At 37.7% G+C, this 27,494-nt stretch overlaps 2 protein-coding genes and 1 long non-coding RNA gene across 5 annotated transcripts; 1 reads left to right on the top strand and 2 right to left on the bottom strand.

Moving 5' to 3' along the window:
• Positions 1-160: 160 nt before the first annotated feature.
• Positions 161-12,846, bottom strand: LOC105277883. Its single transcript, XM_011336569.3, has 4 exons — positions 12,697-12,846; positions 9,964-10,419; positions 9,291-9,694; positions 161-6,057 (listed from the first exon to the last, which is right to left on the bottom strand). Exons 2-4 carry the CDS (start codon positions 10,406-10,408, stop codon positions 5,848-5,850), a joined length of 1,059 nt encoding a protein of 352 aa, XP_011334871.1. The 5' UTR covers positions 10,409-10,419; positions 12,697-12,846; the 3' UTR covers positions 161-5,847.
• Positions 12,847-13,536: 690 nt separating this feature from the next.
• On the bottom strand, positions 13,537-19,086 carry LOC105277882 (probable methylmalonate-semialdehyde dehydrogenase [acylating], mitochondrial). 3 transcript variants are annotated; one of them, XM_026972204.1, is made up of 8 exons: positions 18,950-19,086; positions 17,343-17,415; positions 16,549-16,748; positions 16,164-16,242; positions 15,377-15,744; positions 14,687-15,115; positions 14,056-14,334; positions 13,537-13,891 (listed from the first exon to the last, which is right to left on the bottom strand). In XM_026972204.1, the coding sequence occupies exons 1-8, from the start codon at positions 18,980-18,982 to the stop codon at positions 13,790-13,792; spliced, it is 1,563 nt and encodes a 520-aa protein (XP_026828005.1). In that variant the 5' UTR covers positions 18,983-19,086; the 3' UTR covers positions 13,537-13,789. The 3 variants fall into 3 exon arrangements, with proteins under 3 accessions (XP_026828005.1, XP_026828009.1, XP_026828015.1); XM_026972208.1 differs by lacking the exon at positions 18,950-19,086 and adding an exon at positions 18,639-18,916; XM_026972214.1 differs by lacking the exon at positions 17,343-17,415 and having other exon boundaries at positions 18,950-19,075.
• Positions 19,087-19,230: 144 nt separating this feature from the next.
• On the top strand, positions 19,231-24,778 carry LOC105277881. The gene is made up of 2 exons (XR_002193168.2): positions 19,231-20,608; positions 22,810-24,778. It is a non-coding gene; the product is annotated as an uncharacterized LOC105277881 (long non-coding RNA).
• Positions 24,779-27,494: the final 2,716 nt, after the last annotated feature.

The raw sequence follows: 27,494 nt of genomic DNA, 5'->3' as shown, positions 1-27,494 counted from the left end.
GAAAGTAACTTAATGGATAAATGCAATATATTAAGAAATATCTTAATGTCTTAATAATTAATACAAAATATTGGGAATGATAATGTATTTCATAATAATGGTAGTAATTGTTGCTTTGCGATGCAACTCAATCCAAATGCAAGATTCAGACACTGCGAAATCGTTTCTTAACGTTTTATTTGTTTGTATACACTTATAGGCCCTAATCAGGCGTGAGCTAGTCCATTCCCAACTTCGATTAACAATTCAATTCTCAATAATAAACGGACCACGATCGGTAAGCCGCATCGTGATTGTCAAGACACACGTGTAGAATCGAGGCATCCGATAGGATTATGGCGGAAGATTAGCACATTACGTGCACTGCTTGAATGAGATCAGTGATTAACCGTATTGTAAAAAGTCACGCTTTGTCTGATAATTCTTAATAAAAATGTATTTAAGTGCGTGCTGATACACGTGTATCAGTTTCTACCTCTTCTAGTCGACAGGGCTTTCTGTCACTGTTATCACAGTAATTTTCCAAATCGTGAATCTACAAATGCAAATGATCGATTATCCGCCACGTCTTACGCAGACACTTCGAGTCTACGCACATACAATGTTAGTAATATATGTACATAGAATTGTTTGGCCTACCTAAGCTAGCTAATGCGAGCAGACCGTGTAACGTGGATCCAACGTGGATCATTGATGATCCGACATCCGTGTATCTTCTAACCGCAAATGTATAGATGCAATCAATAGGACTTAATCAATAGGATTCAATTCCAGGAAGCGCTCGTCATCCCATTGATTCCCAAATCAAACTTAAGAGTGTTTGGGTGAAATTCTACTCTGCAAATTAGAAACGTATTTGGGAAACGTTTATGAGAAATAATTTTCTTTCTTTTGTGAGTTAATTCGTCGCTTGCAGTAATAAATGACTATAATTTATTGCAGTTTGACTGACGATAAGATATACTCAGATACCTCATTTTCGCTGTTTCGAATCGCTTAATTTCTTTTATCTTTTTCACCTTGCCGTTATTTTAATTATTAAGCTACAATATTTCGCACAATTTTGTGATTGCGCTACACGGTCTTGTTTAAAATATACGTGTATATGTATATACAATAGTCTATTATAGTTCCATCATATTTATAATTTGTATATATATATTTTTTTGTATTCATTTTTTATACATGTACGTGGAAGTCAAAAATTAATAAAGTTAAAAAAATATAATCTTCAAAATAGAAACTATAACCGTCTTTCTCTTCAGCTACAGCACTATTGTGTCACTTATGAGTTTCTTATTTCTTTCGAAAACGCATCGAACATTATCATTATTTTTTCTCGCTTTTATATATGCTCTACCTGTGCATACTGCTGTTTATCGGCGCGGAGTCCTCGGAATATCCGTCTCTCGAAAATCACGCGACCGATTTTCGAACGATTTTTTCTCTCGCTTCTTCTACGACGCGCTTATCTCGTGCGATTTTCACGAAACGGCAAAAGTCTTGAAAAATTATTCATTTGAGCGTTATATCTCTCATAAGTCCTCTAATGACTTTCTCAAAAACCGACCTATCACATTCAAGTAAATACAACGTGACGGAAAATTGGTGTACAAGAGGGAAAAAGTGTTCTCGTTTTTATCCTGTGGTGAGCTTATATCATAGTTTTTTTTTCTTTTTTCAATTATTCGTTAGATGCTTTATAAATAATTTCGCACATCATGAGCCTCGAATTTCGCAGTCGCACTCAAGTAGATATCGTAAGAGTTTAAGTTCAATACATGAAAAGTCACAAAAATGGTTAGTATACGATTTAAATTTTATATCCTTAATTTTAGATTCCTTAAATATATTTCGTACCGATAGAGCTATCAAATTCCCTGCTTCCTCTCTTATCCGCCTATAGCACGATAATCATAAGTTGTGCACGACTTTGCTGCAGAATTGCTCAACATATCAAATAAAAAATTATTTCTTAATATTCGGTGCTAATAACGACTCGCAGACGCTTAAAATTTAATCATTATTTACAAAATACTTTACAATTAACATATTTCAACAAACTGTTATATCTTTTTTTAAACAGCTTCAGATTATTTAACTAAATAGAACATTTATATACCAAGAAGAAACTTTCCGTTTCAATGTCCTTTGCAATTATAGAAGTAATAAATTATGTACATTATTATACAACAGACAATAATAAAATAATAAAAATAATGATAAAATTGATAAATTAGTTAACAAAAGGCAAAGATAAAAGTTAATATAAACGATTATATGAAACAATGAAATAAATTATATCCTTCTGAAAGAATATAGGAACAACCGCAATATTGAAAATTTATAAGCGCAATAACAAAGCGCAAAACAGAGATTTTAGTCTAAAAAAAATATGTTAATATATTATTAATATAATATGCAAAAATATGAACAAAATAAATAAGTAAATTTTACTGAATACTGAGAAATTATTATAAATTCTTCGAGATATATTTACAAGCAGAAACGATCAAAGATCGAAATTGCCCAAATCGCTTCTTAATTAAGCGAAAATTTTATCAAGAACTTTATCACGCGTTGAACTAAATGTACAATCACACACACGCATACATATCGTAGTGAAGTGTTTTTCTCGTTAATTACAGCACTGTGATGAAATTTTTTTCTCGTTACTTATAGCAGGATGAGTAAAGTGTCATTATGAAATGCATGTACAACGTAAGTGAGCGTGACAATCGTGATAATACGTCGTTTATTGTACTTGCATTTTCAGTGAGCGTCCCTAGAGTAAATTTGCGGCTGTGTAACTCGCATCGTTTTACGATACGACACTGTGATTTCAACTTTAACGACAATGTACAAATTACAATGTACAGCATACATAAAATTAAGTGAATTTTGTGAAATTGCTTAGCAGTATGATCACGCAGCTATGATTCTTTGACCCGAAAAAAATTTTGCATAAAATTTTGTGTAACGACATGGCTAAAAGTGCATTGTTTACATGAAGCTTTCAGTTTTGATCCTCCATTAACTTAAATCTAATTTATGAATAACAGGGCAATCTGAATTTTTAATCGCAAACGTCAGAAAGCGAGCATAATCGCTTTCTGATGTGTCGCATTAATTTTCGCTGATTATTTTTGCAAATGTGTTTCCATTTACAATGAATACTTTCGTGACCTAGTCTATTTAACTATTCATTGATGTGACAGTCGCTTCTTTTCAAGTAATTGTAAGACTCTTACAGATAACATACATTATTGTAAGTTTAGATGTTTTCGAAATCTGAAACATAACATTATCTGTGTGATTCCCTGCAACATGTCACGCGATTAAACTATAGAATGTCGCACAACTTACTGCGAGTTGCGAGTCTATAAAATAAAAATGATCGAACATGAAATACCATTGAATCGGAAAGGGTAGAAATGATCTATCAATATAATGGATCTTACAGACGGTAAACAACTTGCAAAGTTAGGTCAACTAGTTATCGCCATTACGTAATAAACGAACACTAGATTCCGAAGCGAATCATCAGTGCGCTTGCATAAGCGTCGCGTTTCTTATCGTGTAACTATCGTTACAGCTTTATCTTGCGTTTTGCCATAAATAAAATGAAACAGCAACACCGACCTTTGGATTCGATTTTACGAATATTATCCTTACTTGAAGCTCATATAGTTAAATCTCGCTTGCATACCGCTTAACAGATCTCTCAACAATCGCTTGAATTCGTAAGAAAGAGATAAAAGTGATCTGGAAGTTGTCAGACATAATTAAGTTATCAACTAGATTAATTGAGAGAATTAAGATTAGGATCTGTAATTAACAGCTTCACCGTACGATATACTCTATCCAATATCCGGTATCTCTAGATACTTATTTTTTCAGCCGAAAGAATGAAATTTAGTAAAAGCACTTTAAATCACTTTTATATATTATGGCATATTAAACGAAACTTAAACATTTATAAAGTGTGAAATACATTGAAATTAATATTTTCAAAATTGTTTTGCTTTGAATGTTTAATATGTCCGCTTATCGAACATTGTATCTTTAAAGTGCACATTTCCGCAATGGCGGTATACTTTTTTATACATATATAACGACATACATAACGCTAATGTTAATGTATAATAATAATGTGTATGTAACGCACGTTCATAGCAATCCCAGTTTTGGCAAAATATAACTTGCATAGTTTTATGAACTGTTAATCAATCATACAAAATGATTCTGTTGCCCCACACTTTTACATAAATAATTCCATATTGTACTTTTAGCGAGACGAGGCGTTAATGGAGCTACCTATAATTAAATCTCCCTATCGCTCTTTTGGATTAATTCAACATAATACAAAACACAAGTCACACGTATACATATTTCCAATTGTAATATCGTCAATCTATTTGAAATATTTTGCAAAATACTGCATTACATTTCCGCGTATGATGGATATCGCCGAGTGAACGGCATGCGGATATCAATTGAACGATACACCCGATAGCACGTTCGTCAAATATCACTTTTAATTAAACGGGGTTGGAAAGCTGACCTTCCATTGTAGCTGGCAGTACGGCTATTTTCATACGTAGATAGAATTCCGACTGAAAGTCAGAAAGTCAGAAAGCACTCTTTTGAGATTCGCTAGAAAAGTCGACACACGTATACATAATACCTTGTAATCATATACATACGTATATCTCGTGTACATTATAGAAAGTTTAGCAAGTACAGGCCGAATTAAGGAGACCCCTATCAGTTCCTAGAATCATGTGATTTATATGATAATGTCTTAACTCTGAGACGCGCATAAAAGCTCCAAGAATGGAAAGCTCTGTAATGAATTTACATTTTTTCCGTTCATTTACATTTACTATCGCGTATACTTTCGATTAAATTTCATGTAAATCTTCCTCCTCACTATAATCTTATCTTATTTCTCGGTATACAAATCTAGTTTCTCATTACCGTTTACAATGATCTTTGCCGTAATTCTTGCATTCTTTTGTTACGCATATATTGCAAAATTAATTCACACGAATCAGAGTCATGAGAAAAAATAACTGTAATATTCTCGAGACGCTTTTTTAAACATTGCTAAATCGCGTTTGTAATTTCCATGTGAAAACTGAATAAATTTCTGAAAGAAGTAGAAGAACTTTTCTGTTATTCTTCTTCTTCACTTTCTTGAATAGATTTACAAATTTTGGTCTCCTTAACTTGCCAGTGAGGTACGTATTTTTCCTCTGCATATATATAGTTTGTCTTCACGCACGATTGTGCGTTCAACGCGGCGGGTTTTCGCAAACCCACCGTGTCTCATCGCAAGTTTATAAAATATAAATAACAGAAATCTCGCTCAATTTTTTAATAAACTCGACTGTCGCAAGATTCATGTCGCATCGCTAATCGAACTATATCGCTATCGTAATCAACTTAACTAGTCCATCGCTAATTCATTAAAAAACATGTACAAAATCGGATTTCTCCAAATAAAGAACCCAACGCTAACTATGATTGTACGTGATCGTTTCTCGCTCGCGCGAGCGGATCCCGTATTTGAGGAACCGTCATGGCGCGACGATAAGCCCGATAAACGAATTTTGCGTGCAGATTCTCAACTCAGGCGTCAATCACCCGGATGTGCGTTCGCTTCGCGATTTCCCCGGTCAACTGGCCGCGTCGTAAAAAAATTCCTCTCCCCGCAATCCCCGCGATTTCCTCAACTCTCCTCGACGTGGAAGACCCTAAACCTAACGGTGAGAGATGTGTGTTGTAAAAATAGGCAAGTCTTACGCGCGCTGTGCAAGGGTGCGTCGTGCTCGTCGGCGGAATTTATTCCTTCTCCTCGGCTTCCTGATTTTCCGCGCCCAGCAGAGTCGACTTGTCCTCCTCGTGCTCCTCGACTTCCGGCTCCTCGACGTTCGGCCGGTGACGTCTCGATGCTTTACGTTGCACGTAAAACATGAGGACGATGCTGACGCTCGCCAGGGCGGCCAGTCCCGCGAGGACGATGTAAATTGTGACCGGCATCTGGGTCGAGCCCTGTGAATTCGATAAAGCAACGTTAGTTGCACGGCCTTATTATGCGACAGCTATCCTGGCAAACTGATTTTATTTGCACAAGCTATTGAATAATGCACTTTTCTTTTTCGTATTTCTATGTTTCCATAAATTACCATTGCGTGGAATATTTTCATCAGGCTGGGATAAAACACATCGAGCGTTCCGATTTGCCTTTTTTGTGCTTGCCCGCATGTTTCTGTATTAAATGCCTGTTACTGTATTTAATACCTGTTTCGCGACACTTTCGCGACAAATCGAGTAAATAGAGTGCATTAATATCGAGAGATTAATTTATCCGATATTTTATACGTATATATTACATTTATTTTTATATTTATGCGGTTTATATATTGCATAAATATATAATGTATTATTGAAATGTGACAGTCGAGATTTTATGAACTTGCACGTTCTAATTTACGTAAATACATGTCTATTAAGTACGCAAAGTAGAATTAAATTTATATAATATATGTATAATAATAAAAACTGTACAGAAACATTATAATCTTTTTAACAGATATAAATCAGTAGAATGGAACATATTGTATTTTATCTCATTGAAATAAAATTTGATTTTTAAATACGCCGTATTATATCTGAAATATAGTACATTTCCTCCACAATGACTCTCAATTTCCCTGATTATTTGCTATCCTTTGAACGATGTTCATCAAATATTGTTGAATGAAGTAAAGCATCCTTTGAGATCGATTGCGCACCGACTGCTTTAATTCGCTATTAGGTCAAACGTCGGCCTACAGCTTTGCGTGCACGATAATACGTTTTCGCTGCTGGTTCCCGTCGGCTATCGGCGCAATAACCTGCTTGAAATTCTGATTTGTGCATCGCGTAATGCACGGAATTCACGATAGTGTTCCGTTTAATACCACCGAGCCTCTCCGCTAGTACAGCTATTTGCGTTTGCCGTTCGCGGAATCCGACTTAATATTTCGATCGTGACGCAAGACGTGTACCAATCTATTATACGTTTTCCGGGCATTAAATAAATTTACGTTGCGACCCGTGATATTGCAACGTCAGAAAATTACAATAGGGCAGTGTAAAAATAAATATTTCCGATTGATTGGATGTAAGAGATGTGGAAGAAAACGACCCATTTTTAAATATCTGTAGCTATGTGTAGAAATAGTGCATTTACATCAAACCGATCAATTTTACTCATGTAATCAATAAAATAGCATTTTATTTAAAAGTGAAAGACAATATTTGCGAAATAATTCCCGCGAATATTCGTTATTCTTTGCAATAGTTCACAAATCGAGAACGATCCTCATTAATGATGCCTGCATGAACCCGCGATATGATCCGCATTGTTCCTTATCTACTGAGGGATGAATATTCATCGGCAAATTCGTTGTTGCTACTCTCTGTTGCCTCAGTTACCGTTTAATATGCAAAACGCAAAATAGCACAGACATCGTCGTACTAAATGTATATATATACAATATGTGGCATCACATAATACATAATACCGGCGAGCGGCCGGTAGCGGTAAATATATGAATTAGCAGGTACTCAAGATCCTATTAATCCTTCGCGCGCATCTCGCCGCCGGTATTTTCAATTCTACGGCGAATTAAGCACCCCGTCCGTAAAAGGCGTTCTGGGGATGGCACGTCGTAAAGTAGAGCGCATTACTGCGTTGTGCACAATTTATGAAAATTGGATAAAGCGAGAGAACTGTTCGGCGGGCGGCCGTTAGCTCGATAAGTCCGCTTAAATATATAACAGCACTAAAAAGCGCCGGGACAAATGCGATAAAGCGCGATAAGGCGGCGGAAATATTTGGCGAGAAAATTTCGGCAAAACTGCCCAGCAGATTATTTTCCTCGTCGGCGCATTTTTAGCAGGGAAGTTACTTTCCGGGTCGGTGAATTTTTATTAACTGTAGAGTGAGTCCGGGTGACTAAAATGAAATTTGTAGATTTCAATAAAGTCATAATGAGCTCCGAATAAATTTTATCTGAAAATGTTATTCGAGAGTTTCCTCGTAAACGCGAGAAACTCCAAAGGATTTCTGGCGCGATTTACGATTGCTTTCTTCTAATGACGCATGTGCGGTCCCCGTAAAATCGGAGGTGCAGCGCAAGCATTCTGGACGAGTAACGAGTAAGCGTTATCGGCTCTATCGGCTCAAGAGAGAAAACGCGGCTTTTATATTGATTGGCCAGTCGAGGTCGGTGTTTTAAGAAAGCAGCCTTTTCTTTTGCTGCAGATTCATTTGCGCGGAAAATCTCGCTATGAAAAATGGAAAAAAAGGAGCAGTAAGAAAGACAGTAAAAGAGAGTAAATATATATATATAAATATATATATATATAAAATAAAGCGCAAGATATCGTGAGACATTTCAGAGAAATTGTTATATATAACGTCACGTTCTGCAATCCTCCAACAAGGAAATAAAAGTACGCCCGCTGTCCCCGGTGGGGAACGTGCGGGAAAAATAAAGGTTCCCAGCGATTCCTCGTCTGCTTTTAGATTCACGAACATGCTCTGCCTATCGATTGGACAGACTGCTTCAGTTTAGATGTCTTTGGTGCAACGCGATCAATATTTATGCAGGACACAAAATTTCGAGTCGAGAGGCCAGACGACCACCAGACTCGAAAGTATGAGAAGAATGCGGAAGTGACGCAATATATCCTGCGAAGATCAGACAGGGGCAGCGAAATTACCCTATAAAATCCTGTAAAGTGTAATAACGCCGGAATTTTTCATAGCGGCTGATAAATCTAGAACCGTTTTAAAGTGAAAAAGGGAATCCTCCAATGAGGAACAGCGCTCTGAACGGTCTCGAAGCATCAATACGTTTGTCTAAAATGTAACGAATTCTTGTGAAGCACATCTGTGTTAAATAAAAGATTAATAAGAATTAGAGCGAAGGAAAAGGTCGAGCGAAGAATGTTCAAAGAATTTTGCTCAAACGAAAAGCGAGTGATCAACAGAAGAAGGATGATCGGCATTGTAGAACCAAGAATGTTCGAAGAGAACTTACTCAAGAAGACGCTTCGGGATTCCAGAAGTGGGAAAAATCAAAATGCGCGAGGGAGATCGTCAAGTCAGCGATATTTGCGTGGATGATTCGCGTGATCGATGCACTTTATCGAAATGCATGACACTTCAGTTCCCCTCGGGCTCAATTCTCCGGGGACGTGCGAATGCTTGATGGAGAAATAGGAGCACTTACCTTCCACTGGAAGTCGGCCGAGGGATCGCTGAAGAACCACTTCTGCGGCCAGGGCTTTATCGTGCCTTCCGGCGTTTTGAATATCAAGCCTTCCAGACTTAGGCGAGGCGCGAGGACGCTGGTGGTGATGTTGCCCTTCTTGTACGAAGCTATCCCCGCCTTCATGTACATTTGCGGTATGGTCTCGTTCTCCCGCAGCTTTAGGGTCACCCTCGGCATCTTCGGCTTCTTCGGCGTGCTCATCGTCTTCGTGTCCTCCGTCGTACTGCTCGAAGACACCTTCGGCGTCGTCGACGATGTCGATAAGTTCACTATCGGTGACAGAGCGGAAACCGTTGTCGTTTGGTGGCCGCCCGTCGATGTTTCCATGCTCAGTGTCGCTTGTGCACTGATTTCCGGCGTATCTAAAGGTGAACAAAAAGGCGAGAGAATATATTATTTTGTGATAAAATGCTACTTTATATTAAATGCATTAATTTACTTTATAAAACTGAATACAAGTAATTTGTTTTATAAAAAAAATATCTCTCAATAAACACCAATAAAAATATCGAATATGACAATAATTCTACTAATTAAAATATCTCGAGAAATATCTAAAATATTTATAGCACATTTCGATGGCAATTATCTCGCACGTACCATTCCCTCCAGAATTTAAGCAAAACAATACCTGCTAACGTTGCATCGTCAATCACCGCCTCCTCTTTGTCCTCTTCCTCCCCATGAAGAATTTTGTTGATGGAAGTCGTGCCATCTTCGAGGTCTTTTCTCTTGGTGACCTCAGTCGTCGACACTGTCGTGGCCGGGATCTTGTTTCTGTTCTTACTCACACCGACATCCTTCGTTTGGCTTCTCGACGTGTTCCTAACTGGCTCGACTCGGCTCATCGCCAGCATCGTGCTGGTGAAGAGATTGTGATCGTTTTGATTCATCAGAAACGGCGTAGCCACGCACGATAGGATGATCAGCACCATCACCGTGCCCATCGTGTACTTGATGATTTTCGGCCGCGGTTTACCGGAAGTCTGCGGGAATCCGCCGGACGAGAACTGATCCGTCTGCGGCAGTATCGTGTACTGCAAGCTGGCATCGCCTTTCCGCACCGTTTTGTACATAATTATTTGACCTGTCGAAATAGATCTTGTTAAACGACAGCGATCCCGACTGAAAATACACGGTTCTGTCATCCGTTTCTCCGTGGTATATTCTTGTTTATTCTCTTTTTTATTCTGATAGTGCAAGGCTATTCAGTGCAGATGTGTTTTTTTAATTTTTTATGCTGTAGTAGGAATGTCTAGTTTTATTGTAATTGAGAACAGCAGGCTGAATAAACCGGCAATTTATGACGCTTGAATTGGATTTGTATTTCGCTATTGAAACGGATATTAAATCGCGTATTGTATACTATCGCAAAATTAAGATATACCATTTTATTCGATATCACGATTTCGGATAGTTTATTTAACGAACAGTTAGACACAGTATGATTTGTGGAACAAGCTATTATATTTAAAAAAATATTTATCTGGGATTTATTTTGTATGAAACAACCGGCAATGATTCGTCAGAAGTTTTTTACTGTACGATTACGATCGTATCGTAAAGTTATCATGTACGTTTCTATTTTGCTACTAATAATTGACAAATCAACATGTTTATAAGAATATTTCTTGAGATTGTCCCGTGTTTATTCTTAAAGAATCAACTTACATAAGAGTATTTCAAGATATATATTCTTCTGACATTTATTATCTCGCAAAAGATCAGTTATAAAGCGCACGAATATAATGCAAAGGAAATAAAGATTTCCTTAGAATATACAGGAGAACATACGATATGAAGTAATCCATTTCTTGTCAAATCATGGTACAGCCAAACATCACGTTTCCATTTCATACATAATTATTCAAGTTGTCAGAAAGAATTTCGTTGTATCGAAGGAAAGGCGATGATGTGACCGATCCGCATGTCGCCGAAGTTATTAATGTTTTAATGATTATTACTTTTCCTGTTTTTACAGTACAGCTGTTTATTAAAAAAATCTGTTTAATCAAAGGGATTGAGTCCGGAACTTTCTCGAAATAATAAAGAATTGATGATGAATATATTAAAAACTTTAATTAAGGCGCTATGTCAAGATGTCTTTCTACATAAAGATTTTCTTGCACAAAAAAAGTCAGTGCATTAAACATACATTTTATGAAAGAAAGGAATATTACAGAAAGAGAGAAAGATGAATTATACAAAATATTTTTAGAAAAATATCTTCTAATCTGTTCCGTTAAATTTTCTTATAATAATTTTACAAGTTATTGTATGTGAAGAGTCTTACAATTATTCTTTGCAAGAATAATAATGCTTTTCGGTAAAAATGATTTGAAATTATTTCCGACTGTGAGTGATTAAATACTGTTAAAAATAAAATTGCCTTTGTTTAAAAATGATTTTATTTATTTTCACGGTACTGTTTATTTAAAAAAGTTTCGCGGAGGATTTAAATATAGCAATAAATTCGACAGGTCACTTCCTCCCCCTCCTCGATACAAATTTTAATTATGAAATAATGTCTAATCAAAGTATATAAAGCAAAAGTAAAAATAAAGTAATTGAATTGCTTTGTGCAAAACGCACTTGACATTTAAAAGCCGTTTTGTTCCAAGTATGTCAATAAGATAGCAGATATAGAAGACAAAACTGGAATATCTGCGATTAATATTCTGCTTGACACGCATAGACGAAAATAAATCTCAATCAAATATGGGGATTGTTTCGTTTCCATTTAAACAAGATTTTCTTTTCTGCACATATTTGTGAAGCAAATCTACTATTTATTCAATATTCAGAAAAAGAAATTAGTCATAAAGAAATTATAATACGTGGACGTACATTTAAAATTAGATATTACCATTCGGAAACACAGAGTGTACGCATTTAAATTTTATTTTTTTCGATCATAAAAATAATCGTACTCGTAATCATACGGTGGATGTTATCAACGCTATCGACTTTTATGTTGAAGTACACGTTTGGTACGACACGCCGGAAATTAGAACCAAGACAGCCAATTACGTTCCGCTTAACCGGTGTTGACGCTAACAGCTTGTTTAAAAAATTACGGAATGGTTATCGAGCGCCGACGAGCGAAGAAATTCAACAGTCAGCCCTCGACATTTTCGAATGAATGACAGAATGAACACACGTCGAATTTCTGATAGTGGATGATCTCGACGTCGATCGACGTCGATGGTCTGTCACGAAGAATATAAATAATTCTCGCAATCGTCTATCTGTTGAACGAAAAATCTAATTAAATAAAGGTTTCTACGGAGGGAAAGAGAACGGGGGTGCAAGCAAGCTACGTGGAGGTCGCTGCTCGATCGGAAATGCGTGTCGGCGTACTCACGATATGTGAACGGTAGTCGTGTCGATTTCCCGTACGTTTCCCTGCCGGCCTGGTGTGTCGGCGCGTACACGACAATCCGGGACAGGCAGAGAACCTCGCCTGTGAGGGAAACTCAGCTGGAAAATGCGCAGATGCGGCCCGACGACGACGGCGACGACGGGGTGCGCGCGTCGGCGCATACACCGCTCCCGGCTGCCGGAAGTCGTTGCTTCGTCGACGAATATCGTCGATGGACGGACGTTTGCGCGCCGGTTCGAAGCACCGAGGGTTCAAGGACGAATCGGAAGGTGTCGACCGTGAACTTCTTTCGACGCTTATGCTGTCGGGCGTTAGGCACATTTTCGCCTGGCACCGCCCGGCGCGTCGAATTACGATCGCGGGTTGTTACTGAGCGGGGATCGATCGATACGGAAATATTCGCGTTCGCTGCCTGCCGTTACGCGAGTTACATCGGGGAAATGCAAAATAGCCTCGATACGTTTACAAGGAATTTTTAGTTAGCTCGAAATCTCTCACAACTTGCTACAGCAAGAGACACCGCGGTTGTGTCTCGCCCCCACGTGCAAGTGATGCGATGCACGAAAGGGAAGCCTGTGTAGCGCGAGTAATATATGCGGATAGTTGACTAGTTCGGAGCACCTGCGATTATAAGTTTTCAGTAACGGATACTGAATCGGATCAAGTTTATAATAGGGTAAATTATAGCTGAAGTTCATTTAACACAAGAAAAGCGAGTTTACTTCTGCTTTACGTGCTCTGGATAAATGGAAATATTATCTCAAACATTTATACAAGATCGTCTCGAAAACAAATCTCTCTGAACTGTGAATAAAAAATCGATATTTTCTAGCAGATTTATTGTGCTCATAAAAAAATATACACAACCCCTATCTAGACTATTGTCAAAGTTAGAACAGTAACAAGTTTGTACTCGGATGTAATGTGATTTTTATGTGATTTGTAGTTGTACAATGGAAGACATTGTTTATGTATGTACACCATCATATGGCATTGCAGAATTTCAAAATATCTGATTTTTGGAATATTGTATTATTTAATATTATTATTTGGCATATTATAATAAAATTGTACTTTATTGCATAGTAGGCATCGCTGTCGACGAAGTGATATTGCTAGCGTCACCAGATCTCCACAGCTGAGTTATTGTCTTCGTTTGCGTGTGGAAATTTACCCCCTAACACAACAGTGATAAGAGCATTAATATGCATATAAAAAATGTAAAGAATAAAGCGGTAATTAAAAATAATTAATCGTTTAAAACTTGTTATAAAAAGATTACACCGACAGGATATGTAGATTGATTTATTACACTGAAATCACAAGATAAGCTGCACTCACGTGTTTTCCATAAAAGTTGGTATCGCCGAGGAAGGAACCCTTGTTGCCGGTGAAGCTGAACATCGGCAGGGGGACGGGTATAGGAACATTAATGCCGACTTGACCGGCTTCGATTCTGTTCACGAATGCCCTAGCCGTCGCGCCATTTGTCGTGAAAATTGCCGTGCCATTGCCATAAGGATTTTTATTGATGATGTCGATGGCCTCGTCGGTCGTGTCGACGAATATGCACGACAAAACGGGTCCGAATATTTCTTCCGTGTAACACTTCATCGTAGGCTGCAGCAAAACGATCGATATATGCAAATTACATCGAATAATAAATTATGATACGACTCTCTTAATTTTGTTCTGTATGAAAGAGCAGTCACGAAAATTAATTAACGCAATTATTTAATGTCAACCTTTATCTTGGACATTTTCAAATAGCGTGTCAGAATATTTTAATAATTTCTTTATAGTTTACTCTCTCTCAATACAATATTCCAACTGTACTTACATTATGTAAGCTTCAAAGAGTATTTGCGAACAGAATCTTTTTATAATAATAGTTTAAAATTCGAGTCTTATTTTCACCGAGAAATTTCTACTATTAATCAGCATATATATAGCAAAAGATGTTATCTTGTACCTTGACATCGGTTAACACTGTAGGTCCAACGAAGTTTCCATTTTCATAACCAGATACAACGATGCCCCTTCCGTCGAGAGGCAATTTGGCGCCTTCCTTAATACCGGATTCGACCAGCTCGCAGATCCTCTGCTTGGCTTGCGGTGATATAACAGGTCCGAGATCAGTGCCGGGCACGTGACCGGCGTTTACCTTCAACCCCTTCGCCGCTTGCACTAGATCAGCTACCCATTCTTTGGATTGGCCGACGAAGATAGCTACCGAGAGTGCCATGCACCGTTGTCCAGCAGCACCAAAGGCCGCACCGGCGATCTGCGAGAGTGTTTTGTTTTTGTTCGCATCCGGCAGAACGACGCAATGATTCTTAGCGCCCATGTTGCACTGCACCCTCTTGCTGTGCGCGCTACCCTGCTTGTAGATGTACTTGCCCTATAAATGTGAGAAATTCAATTTCGTTCGTTTTTCACGAAAAATTCGCTTCACATTGTCTTGTTAAATTTTCTTTTAATTCTCGAAATGTTCTCGTCGTGAACTTTACGCAGACAATATATATATATATATATATAAATATAATCTAAAGAGCAAAGACAGGGAAGACTTTTTATCTGTGCATATTATTTTTCTGTTCCGCAAAAATTGATCTATGATAAAACACAAGTTGGTATTATTTTCTATCTCAATTTTCCTTACCGCTTGATCAGAACCGACAAAAGAAATAGCCTTGATATCGGGATGTTCACAGATGAAGTCTACAGCGGCGTGTTGGCCGTGTATAACGTTTAGAAGGCCAGCTGGTGCACCGGCTTTCGTGAAGAGATCCGCGAGGATCATAGACGCACCTGGTACTCGTTCCGATGGTTTCAGAATTGCGGCGTTTCCGCATGCAACCGATATCGGAAACGACCAAAGCGGTATCATGGCGGGGAAGTTGAAGGGGCAAATGGATGCGGTAACACCGAGAGGAACTTTGTATGAGATGATGTCCATGTCCGTGGCGATATTGGCCGTGGATTCGCCCATTTGGAGCATCGGTATCGACGCGCAAGCATCGACAACCTCTGCCGCCCCATAGTTAAATATTGAGCAATATTCAGTATTGTTTATTAAATGTCGATCACAAAATATTAATTATAGAAGAAAAACATTTATTATTAACATTAAACATAATAAGATTATTAAAATTGCAAATATGCATACTGGCAAATAATATTGTAAAATGATAGTGGCAGAATTAAAAAAATATTTTTAGCCTTTATTTGCTACAAAAAATAGTTATATAATTAATTTATTAATCGCTTGACTGTCTAGATTGAAATATACTATAACATATACTATAATTCTTATATAAATTTATGTATATATAAGCTTAATTTACGAAAATTCTGAAATAGTTTTTAATATAAATTTGCATATACATATAATATATACATATAATATAATAGATAATTGTACATATGTAATCCAATAGAATACTTACGAAGACCTCGAAGCACATCTCCTTCCGCGTCGGCCATAGTCTTTCCATTTTCCTTTACGAGATTCTTCGCAATTTCCTTCTATAAGTAAATGAATAAGACTTAATTAAACTTTTACTATCAAATATTTAATAAAAAGACTCTTGCACAGTTTGCATGCGTAAAATATTCATTGGATAGTAAGTACTAAAAAACCATACAATGGATGAATATCCTTTGTTGGCTGCTATTACTTACCACCATCTTTTCTTATTTTATATAGAACTTAAGAATTATTCAGTGTAAATTTATAATTAGTTCAAATTTATACTACCCTTCATTTTCTCACATCTTATTAATCACATCATATAATAATATTTCATTTAGAATGTGCATTAATAAACTGACCGAGTGTCCACGGATAAGAGCTTGATATTTTAGCATTAAATTTTGCCTCGTAAGCACGCTGGTGTGCCGCCATTTCTCATATGCATTCCGTGCACTTTGCACGGCATTCTCCATCTCGTCCTTCGTACATTTCGGAGTGCGGCACAGTAACTGATTCGTTGCTGGATCGTGCACGTCTGTGAATTCCGTGGTCTTAGAGTCTGCAAGAAGAATTTCGACAGACTCATGTATAATTTGTTATAGCATTGAGACAACTCGCAAGTTCATAACAGCGCATTCATAATTATTCCATTAATCCAAATTTTATCAATTTTTTGTCATTAATGTTATAGTAAAAACTATGGAATAGAGAGAAAGAGAGAAAGGAAAATAGAAATGATTAATTAGTAAAATTTTGTATATTTGCATTTCTACGAATAACACACAAAAGAGTGTAATAACATAGAGTACATTTTTCTTGAAGACATATGTAAATGTCATCTTTATGTAATCCTTCTACATTTCGTTTTAGAAAGATAAATATCCTCGTGAAAACACCTGAGAGTATCTCGTAATGCAATTTATTATGAATATTTGAAAATACTGCCCTTTGCGGAACATGTTTGTACAGTATATCAATATATACTACACAGTATAAAATTGGTATTAAATTATCATTATTAAACTTTATAAAAATGAGATTTTAATATGTAGGCATATCATGAAATGTCAAAAGCGAGAGAATAAAAAACTTATGACATAAATTGAGAATAGTAATATAGAAATACTACTACAAAGTTTGATGCTACAATTACCTACAAATTGTCCATCAATGTACATTTTAACTGTCGGGGCAGCATTGCTGTAGGATCTGGTGGTAATTCGTGGCTGGAATATTTTAATATTAATCTGTACAAATTTTGTATTCAGCAATTTTGTTTAAACGAGCTTTAGATTACAACATAAACACACACAGACACACAGATGTATATGTATAATAATACATTAGTATAAATTAATTGCTATATCTCATAAGCTCATTAGCTTGTTTAAATAAAATCGTCACGAATTAAATTTTATTGGCAGATACACAAAGGTTGCAGAAATTCTGCAAAATGAAAAATCTAGCAAAGGATGTAGCAATTATTTTATTGGCGACAGCTGACATTTGTTAATCATAATTTTTTATGTTACGTTACACAAAATTGCAAAGCTTTTATCGGCAAAGATTGATAATTCATCATCTACTAACGTCATTGTTGCGCGAACGTCAATTGGTCAAACGATCGCCACTTGGTAAGTGTTAAAAAGTCATCGTGAGTAAATAGATTAGATACAAACAGATTAGAACAAGAAGATATCATCAATCTGTTTTGTTCTCTAGTTCCATTATAACAATTTCTAATACAATCTTTATATTTAAATATATTTTTTCAGTTTTAATTAAGATTAATGACATAATTTAATTATTGTAATTTACGTATACTAATAATATTTTACGTGACGATTTTTTAAAACTATAATAAAATGTATTAATGTAATAGAGCAAGTCATTTAAACATGTTTTTCTGGGTTATCATATTACGTATGAATTACGCATGATGAACATGTTATGTCTGATAAGCGTATTAGCTCGTTCAAATAACATCTGCGAAAGCTAAATTTAACTACATCATGCACCAAGATATATTGCAAAATGGAAAATCTAACAAAGTACATATCAGTTACTCAAAAACCATTACGAAACGCTTATCGCTTCACACGTGAAAATGTTATCATAATTTTTATTATTTCGAATCTCATGATTGTGAAAATATATATTACATAGACACGCAATATTGTTAGAAGCAAATGCAACAAAATTGCAACAAATAAGCATTAGATAACTAAACATTTATTTTAAAGCTACAAAAGTGTAGGACGGATGAATCTTTGATAATGTAATATATTAATTATCAATTGGCTTCTTATCGCATTTATTAACTAATTAAAAAGAGAATAAAAAATCTTGATCTTTCAAAAAGATAACGTAATGTGAAATGTAAATAATTTAAGTTTTTAAGAAGATAGGCAGTACAAAGAGCAATAAATAACGACGAATATCTGCGTACGATTTCTCTGAACTCTCACTATCAATTCATTGGAACCACGTCAACACTTTTGTGTATGCAGAGGCATATCATCTAAATTTACACGCGCACTGAAAAATTATTGGAGCAAAGTATATGCAAATAATTGTAAATCGATTTTCGCGCTATCACTGGGCGAAGTTTCGTCGCTTGTCCACTAGATGGTCCGATTTCCTACACTAATACGTTCAAACTGCAACGTGAAGCTGCAGTTGCAACGCATGAATTTTTACAGTGTGTATGTGAGATGACGCGTGACGCGATGAATGAGACGAAAATGTTTATTTTCGTACCACGTGCTTGGCGATTCTCGCGAGATGCGCCATACTTCCGGCTAATACGTTCGACAGAACGGCTAGTGTAGAACTGAGCGATTCATGTGAAAAAAATGACCTTGCATTTAATCGGCATCACACCACTGTGCACGATATTTTTCAAAAAGGTAGTACAAAAATGTTTGGAACATCGCAATCGATCATCGAAATGTCTCTCCCTATCGAAATGTACGACGATAGGTCGAAGTTTGACTACTCGAATCGTACAAAGAGAAAAAAATGGCCGAAAGCTGAACAGAAAAGAAACGTCTCGAAGACGAATTGAATGATTATTCTGCAATTTGTTCGCAGTTTTGCGTTACGCAATTTTATTCTGCAAATACTCACTGGCACGATACATTTATGTGTCTAAAAGTATATATTTTATTATATTTTATTGCATGTTGTACAGATGGGATGTGATTTTATTAAAAATGTTACAGAGAATGCAATATGCATAATTACAGTGCAAAATATAAATATATATTTTAATTAGCCTCATTGAATATTGGATATAATTAAATTAAGCCGCTACAACTGGTAAAATAATGTGATTGTTACATATGAATCAGCTGTTGGCAACTTGGTAGCGATAGAGCAGATGTGTGGGACGATGCCTCAGATGTCGCTACAATGCTGCTTGCGTGCTTTACTTACATATAGACATATATTGTAGAAATAATTTACAACTGCGAACACGCCTCACTAATTTATTAGAAATTTGTAGATACGTGTGTGTAAGTGTGTGTTAGATTAATATGTATACAAGTGTATATAAAAACGTACGTATAAACGAATGATATTGATATTATAAACGTTTTGATTCTAAGTATTAATTACAAATAACAATTTATTATTGCATCACAGAAAAGCTCGTTCATTTGCATGTGCTTGAGCTACTGCAAAACTTGAAACAATGTGGCTTATTAAATCTACGTTATTCGTTAGATTAGTTCACCTCTATTATTACCTTGTTTACGTATCAATATATTTCTATATTGATAAAACATAAATGCTGATAAAATATTATCAGAAATATGCACACTATACTGCAAAAGCTATTTAAAATGCAATATGAAGTATTAATAGTGGTCAGCTTTCAGATGCAAAACATGTCGCGATTAACACACAAAAACAATTTATAACAAAATAACGAATTTAAAATAATTTTTTTGTAAAGCGGTAAGAAAATTACCATTTTATACATGCACGCATCGCGACTTATCAGAAATGAGTTTTTAGCAGAATTTTTTTCGACACTCATGTACCAGTATGATTGATTGAGCCAGAGACAAAGATGAACATTTCATAAGCAACACTCTTTTGTTCGCGGAACTCAAGTTCCATGATCAAGTGTGCCTGCAAGGAATATCGAAGGCAAAAGCTGAGCTAATGATCGTCGGTCGTGCACGTCACGTGATTATATGGGACTTGATTGGCGGACAATCATCGGAATCAATGAAGTCCTGCCCGTTATAAGCATGTTACAAGTCCGCTTGACTGCTACGCGCGCACTCTCGCGCGCTCGACTACCAGATCCGTCGGTGACGTCCGCGCGTTGGTGTGCGGCAAGGAAAGTGAAACGCGCTGGAACTCCTACTCGAAAAACACAAGCGAACCGTGTGCTTCTCATTAGTAGTAATTATAACTTGATAGTCATAATTTGATAGAGGAAACGGCATTAGGAACTGAATCGGACGTTGCTGGTTACGACACAAATCGAATTCAGCGTCGTTAGAGCTTTCTAGATTTCCTTTCTAGATCTTTTTCGGAACATCGACCTGCATTTTTATGGTGCACATTGTTTTTGTTTTATACGTGAACGACCACTGTGACATAATGAATTACACATCGTGCCGCTGATACACGCCCGACACACATCGCGGATGAAAAATACGAGATAATCGCGCTCGGCTACTTGGATTACCGTACTTCCTGCTACGACGATTTTGAATGACCCGTGCTCCGCAACCGCGGCTGTCGGTGGAATGATAAAAAGTGAAAAGCAGGCGAAATATGTTTCTCGTAAACGGGAGTCGGTCTGTCAGGTCGCGTGTGACATAATGACGACGATAATCTCCTGGACGTTAGTCGCCGCGAGCGAAATGACACACGCGGTTAAAGCAGCAAAGTTGTTTTCCACGCGTCATTATTGCGTTTCGCTTTGCCGGGAACGATATCAAACTTGTCGGAGCCTAATCAGACCGCTTTACGCGTCGAGTTTACTGTCGGCGGCGAGCGATTTGTCTAACGCATTGTATTATTTTGTAGCGGTTCCCAGAGTCAGTCTGGCAATTTTGCACTACTTGAAACATGACTTATTTGTCAGATTATAAGAGGCATGTACAAAATACACACACAACAACACATATAATATTTTTCAGATATAATGAGATACATGTAAGTTGGACTGATTGCATGTTGTAGATAGAGACTTCATTTGTACAAGTCTGCGATGCGAGAGTTAGGTAATAGAACGGCGAGAATATACGACGATTGGTAAAGCATCTTTCAATTTTTAATCGCAGAATGACATACCTGTAGATAGAGCGTGTTTTTAACGAACATTTGTATTCACATCGAAATTGTACGACGATTGCCAGCAAATTTACTTCTACGTTCTCGCAATGAGAATTTCCTGAACTGAGTTGTGTAAAGATTATGTTATCGCCTTGGCAGGGATATCGTAACGTGTTTTGTAACGTGCTGTTTGACGCTGAATATTAAACTGTTCAACGCAGACCACTTTGCAAATTAAGCAGCCTTCGAATTGCCATTAACACATAACTGCTTTGCAAATTTTAAAAATATCGACTAATGTAATGCTATGGGAGAATCGCCGCTCATCTACATGAATACAAAAATTGGAACAAATCTTAATTCTTGATTTGAACCTGTGAACGATAATGACATTTCCAATATAAATGCAATGTAAAGTATGAATTTTTTTATAAAATATTTGTTTAAAAGTTTCTTTATATGAAAATTACATAAAACTGGAATTAATTGATAAAAAGCGAAATTGATAAAAAGTAGTGCAAGCTCATGAAAGATTAAGACGTGTTTCGTAATATGCTGTTTGCTTGAACATAAAGATTAAATAATTCAGAGAAATGTATATATCTATAGAAAAATATAATATTTGAAAAATGCGCACATATGCACACACATACACACAGGCATAATAGAGAAAATCGGTGTTAAAACAGATATAATATTTTTACGAATGACATTCACAGTAAAAATGCATATTTAAGTATTACGTTTGCGTAATAATTAATGTAAACCGAGCCAGAGATCAAAATAGTGACATTTACTGCTATTACCATCTAAATCACATTTTCTCCTCGGTTCTCGTATATCCGTTACTTTACATACGCCTACATCGACTTGTGAAACGGAATCACATGTCGGATTTGAGTGAAAGTACCAAGATCGATGGACGAAATAAAATTTTTAAATGAATGTCCATGCTTCTAATTTCCGTCGAATTAATAAATATCATTTATATTCATACTCTTGCAATAAACATCTTATTAAGTTTTCTCTCGAGCATGCACGTGTGCTGATCAATGGCAAAGTATGAATTAATATTGCAAATGTATTCGCGATGAAATTATGGCAGTGCATATGACACGCAGAAACTGCACAAGAAAAACGAAAGTGGTCCAGATTGTAATTGTAACTTGTGTTTCATATAAACACACTATAGTCAAGAATAAAAAAAACTGAATAATTAAGCGGATAGGTGCACATTTTTATTCATAATTATTAATGATTATCAGCATTTCGTTCGCTTGATTAGATGATTTTTAATCGCATTTTTAATTTCGTCTAAGGTACTGATGTCCGCTGGAAGCATCTCACGAACGAAATAAAGGTTTCGAGCCCAAGAGGATTTTGGTTCCGGGTCCCATAAGGAGGTATATGTGAAAGTTCGTCATTTATCGTAGACAGAAAAGAAAGTTTTTTTTACTTCCTTTTTCCGAGCCACTACACGTACGTTACGCGCGTGTATATACGTACTCAGGAGTCGCTCGTATACGAGTGTGTCCACAATTCATATCGTCGTGCGATTAGAAATCACGGACGTGCGTGCGTATGCGATCAAAAACACGTACATGTACGTGTGCAATTTTATTGTTAACCGACAAGTCAAATGCCGATCGTGAAGGAACGCTCCGAACAGTAGTCGCGGATTATTTGCATCGCGTTTCTTATCCCTGCGATTGCTTATTGCATTTCAGTTGCATACCTTTCGGCGAAAACAAATGCCTTATCAATTATACAGACTTCTTTATTTTCCTTTAACTTCTTTATTTTCTAAACTAATCATGTTGTATTGTGAAGAAAAATACAAAGTGAAGTGCTATCGCTACTCTGGTGTTCGGGTACCCGCATAGTTGGCTTTTTTCCAAATAAATAGGATAACGGAATCTTACATAGAGAGATTAAATAAATGGAAAATAAAATCATATATAATTGTTCCGTATAAAAGTTTCAAAGATATTGCTACTTGTAGAGATTCTTGTAAAATGTACGTCCCAATTTTATACTCAGAATTCACTCACGAAGACTTCTCCGGATTCTCAAGTAATAATGCAGCCAAGTGTTGCAAGAATACAGTTTTTTTCTTCCATTTATATTTGTTCCGCCGATATAAAAAATAAAGAATTACATCAATCCAGAATCGTAATAAACATTGAAGATTTTTCAATGTTTCAAACATTTTTCCAACAACTAGTGGATTCCTCCCCTTCGATGAAAATTACCTTGCTGATGAACAGATCCAGCCACGACTATTAAAAATTCTCAATCCGCTTTACGCAACCTGCGTCGACTTGTGCCCCAAAAGTGCCTCTTTGCCTATGACGCACCCCCTTTGTTTCGCGATTGCAGCGTCTTAACGCTTGTTACGCCCTCGGCAATTTCAGACATCCCAGAGTGTAACTGTTCCCGCGGTGGCGAAAGCGAGCTTGACACGTGGGAATATCGGGCCTCAATAACAAAACCGCGCGCGTATTAATTATACGCGCATCAAGCACGTGCATCCGCAAGTACGACTCTCGCCGTTTCTTGCGTCGCGTGTCCGCGAACGTGTCGGACGCGAAAATGGTTCTCGCGTAACGCCGCGCGGCTTTAATATTCAGCGGGCGACGAAACGTTGGCCCGATTACGAAACCGCGTTGCGGGAGCACCTGGTAATTCGATAATAATGCATGTATACGTGGGTAAGACGCGCAACACGCGCCATAAGACGACACCGGTCGAACACGACAAGCGGTTTCGAAATTTCGGGGGACGAGAGGCTGCACAGAAGCCGGGACCCCTCGTCGCAGGTGCGTTTCCGATGTACACGCGCACTGCGTTGCGTCTGATCCGACGAAATCAACGTCGTTCATCTCTCTCGCTCGAGAAAGTTTCATTGCGGTGTCGCAATGAAACTTTACTCCAGCCGTCGAAACCTGCGAGCCACCTCGCAGCAGTTCGCAGCTTGATCGGCAGGTTGTAATTTCGAAGGCTGCTATCTGCCGTGGCGTATCGCTACAGATGCGAGAAGCACGGAACGACGAGCGACAGGATTGCGCGTATGTTTGTACTTTAAAGTTTGTGCGACGTGAAAATACGCACATTAAGAAATCAACAGGTGATAAAGGTTTACAAAAATTTTTCTAACGACTCTTACGGATTTATTTAAACTCGGTGGACTATTTAGGTTTGCGCAACAATCTGTTACACGCGATAAATTGTATTGCATGTAATATTGTTGAACATATATTCGTAATTAAAAACATTTAAAAAACTGGACGAATATATGTTACAACTCAATATTTCCACTCAATAATAATATATTAAAAAGTTTTTCGATTGCAAGTCTGTATAATTAAAAATAATTTTTAAATTAAAACTAAAATAAAATTAAAATTAAAAAATTAGTTAATTAATTCAAGAAAAATATATAATTCCAGTTTCGTGCTGACAACGCGGCTTGTCACTTTAGATGTGCTCGGCGATCGTTCTTATGCTGGAATATAATAAGTTGAAAGAGGTTTTGATTCTCAATCTCTCGGCTTCTTAATATGAACGTAGAAGACCGGTCTAACGATCTCGTAAGTTAGTGACGCAAAAAAACGACGAGCTTCGTTCTTCGTGACGTACGAAACGTGTCCGCGACGTTTACACGGTCCGCAGAAGATTCTCCGGATTCTTGGCGGTCGTCCAAGCACAATGAGAGGTAAAAGTCGCTCTTTCTCTCGCGAGCGGGCTGCTGGCGGCGAGAAATTTGCAAGTTCAATTCGCCGTCCCTTCCCGCCGTCGTTGACCTGAGCCTTCGGTTACCTCAGGTCATTACGAAAGTAATTGCAAGCTGTTAGCACGCCGTGTAATCCCGCATAGATAAAACCTACAATTACACAGTGGAAAATGACTTTAATGAAAGTTATACAGAGCTGCATGTTTGTTGTATAATATACATTTCGCCTTTGCTTCGAATCTTTCTCGGTTGCTCGATATGAATCGTCATTATGAGACTCGTACGGAGAAATTACCGACAGTTCCTCTTCCTCGTGCTTTAATGATCGTGTACATTGATGGATTGTAATTTTAATTTCAAAGAACATTTTAATCATTCATTAATTCAGTACTAATTACGGCACTAACATAAACTTTCTCAAATTTCCAGCTTCGTCTTTCGAAAACTTCGGACTTTTGTTAATTACATTTAAAATGCATTACTTTATTACAAGAAATTATGTTCGCGCGCGCGTAGACATTGAGTTTTGCCATTTCTTTTAGCACACGTGGCGTTCAATCGTTTCATTAAAACGGCTCTGTTCTCGTCTCAAGGAGAGGCGACCAGATTATCTCTCGTGGAGATGCGATCGTTGAAAGTAACGCAGGCTGAAACTTAATTATTTCCTCGATCCTGGAACACACACGCAGCTCGCTCGCTTATCCCGACGAGAGCTATTCGCGTGGCTAAATATTTTTAGAATGCGGAACAGGGAAACTGGCCTCAAGGTCATCACGACGACCGGCGACCGGCACGAGGAACGCGACCTCCGTGACGCGCGACTGGCACCTTTTGGAGAACGATCGAGGAACGTCCCCGACTGCTATCCCCGCGCTGTTGGTGAACGCCATCGTTGACTTTTATTACATCCGCTATGTTCGCTTACACCGCGGCCTCGCCTTAATCCCCACCTGACCGGAGCCTCCTCTCGTTCTTCCGGGGTCCGGTTGACCCCGCGTGCAAAGCCGATTTATAGCAGTCGCAATCAAGCTCCTAGCGGCTCGTACCGGCACTTTTACACTTTCGCGTGATTCTTTTTGTCTCGGGCAAGAGAAAGAGAGAGAGAGAGAGAGACGCAGCCTCGGGGATGCAAGCTACACGGACAAATTCGCGATCTTATCTCTCCGTGTATCTTATCTTCCATTTAATTACTCGAAAACATCGGCTCTTACCTACCGGTAGTCTGCGATCTGCTCAAGCCAGTTTCTCCTGAAATTATGGCGGTGTCGTGAACGTACGCGCTCTGAGATATATCCAGAAATGTCAATTCCAAGGCAACGACGTCGAGAAAGCTCTTATACAATCATCGAATTAATTTCGATCGGATCCATCCGACCGATGATTACATACACGACTTCTTGCATGACCAAATTAATCGGAGTATCCTTTGAATACCATAGAAAGCATCATAAAAATTCGCGACTCATATCGCCCGCATATTTATCGCCGCGCATTATTCCGCGGTACAATGCAATAAATATCGATGGCGAGTGCTTGTTAGCTGTAAATCGCGAGGTAACAATGAACGCATAGATAGTCTTCCGGTACCGAGCGTGCCGCACAAAGCCGATTTACCAGTCGCCGCAATTACCGAGCATTTCAAACTAATTGAAGCGTGCGGATTGATATATCGTGCACGTTGTGCCGTTAATGCAGCCCGGTACTTGCGTGAAACGAAAACCTGGCTTTTTAATAGCGACGATAATCGATCAGCGACCACGTTTACAGGTGTGCGCTTAACGAACGAATGTGGAACACGTGGCAGCGTGGCGTTGCAAGCGCGCCTCGAGAATAGGATCATTAACATCAATACCTGTTAAGAGACTGCAGAGTGCTAAGAATGCAGTTGCAATAGCGGCCTGATCGATCGCGGTGTTTTGACATTTTCGAGCGAATCGGAGTCAATTTGCACGGTGAACGATAAAAATCAGTCTCAATGGCCAGCCTTCTGCGGGAGATTAAGGGGGGAGCCTGCTTTAAACGCTGAAAATAAGGTATATTTTACGAATTGTTTTTGGAGAAACTATACAGCGGATCATTATAAAACTTTGATGCATTTATTAGTACATGTTTAAAGATAAAAAAATTATTTTTTGATTTGAATATATCGCTTGTAGAGGTCGTCCTGGAGAAATCTTAGTGCAGCCGCGTCGCCGGCATTGCAAATTGGTGAGCATTCTCCTGCCTCCAAATTTCGTCTAAACTGAAAAATTGAAATATGTTCTCGTTATT

The sequence above is a fragment of the Ooceraea biroi genome, chromosome 1 (assembly GCF_003672135.1).
Source record: "Ooceraea biroi isolate clonal line C1 chromosome 1, Obir_v5.4, whole genome shotgun sequence".
Lineage (NCBI taxonomy): Eukaryota > Metazoa > Arthropoda > Insecta > Hymenoptera > Formicidae > Ooceraea > Ooceraea biroi.
The sequence above is the reverse complement of the archived record's forward strand: the minus strand, read 5'-3'. Positions and strand labels throughout refer to the sequence as shown.

What these genes read in the sequence shown, in the direction of transcription:
- LOC105277883 (XM_011336569.3), bottom strand. Translation starts at nt 10,408, where the DNA reads ATGTACAAAACGGTGCGGAAAGGCGATGCCAGCTTGCAGTACACGATA. An exon ending in TGACGATGCAACGTTAGCAG is followed by an intron (nt 9,695 to 9,963) that starts GTATTGTTTTGC and finishes GTTCACCTTTAG; the next exon opens with ATACGCCGGAAATCAGTGCA. An exon ending in CGGCCGACTTCCAGTGGAAG is followed by an intron (nt 6,058 to 9,290) that starts GTAAGTGCTCCT and finishes TCGAATTCACAG; the next exon opens with GGCTCGACCCAGATGCCGGT.
- LOC105277882 (XM_026972204.1), bottom strand. Translation starts at nt 18,982, where the DNA reads ATGGCGCATCTCGCGAGAATCGCCAAGCACGTG. An exon ending in CGAGAATCGCCAAGCACGTG is followed by an intron (nt 17,416 to 18,949) that starts GTACGAAAATAA and finishes AAAATATTCCAG; the next exon opens with CCACGAATTACCACCAGATC. An exon ending in CATTGATGGACAATTTGTAG is followed by an intron (nt 16,749 to 17,342) that starts GTAATTGTAGCA and finishes TTCTTCTTGCAG; the next exon opens with ACTCTAAGACCACGGAATTC.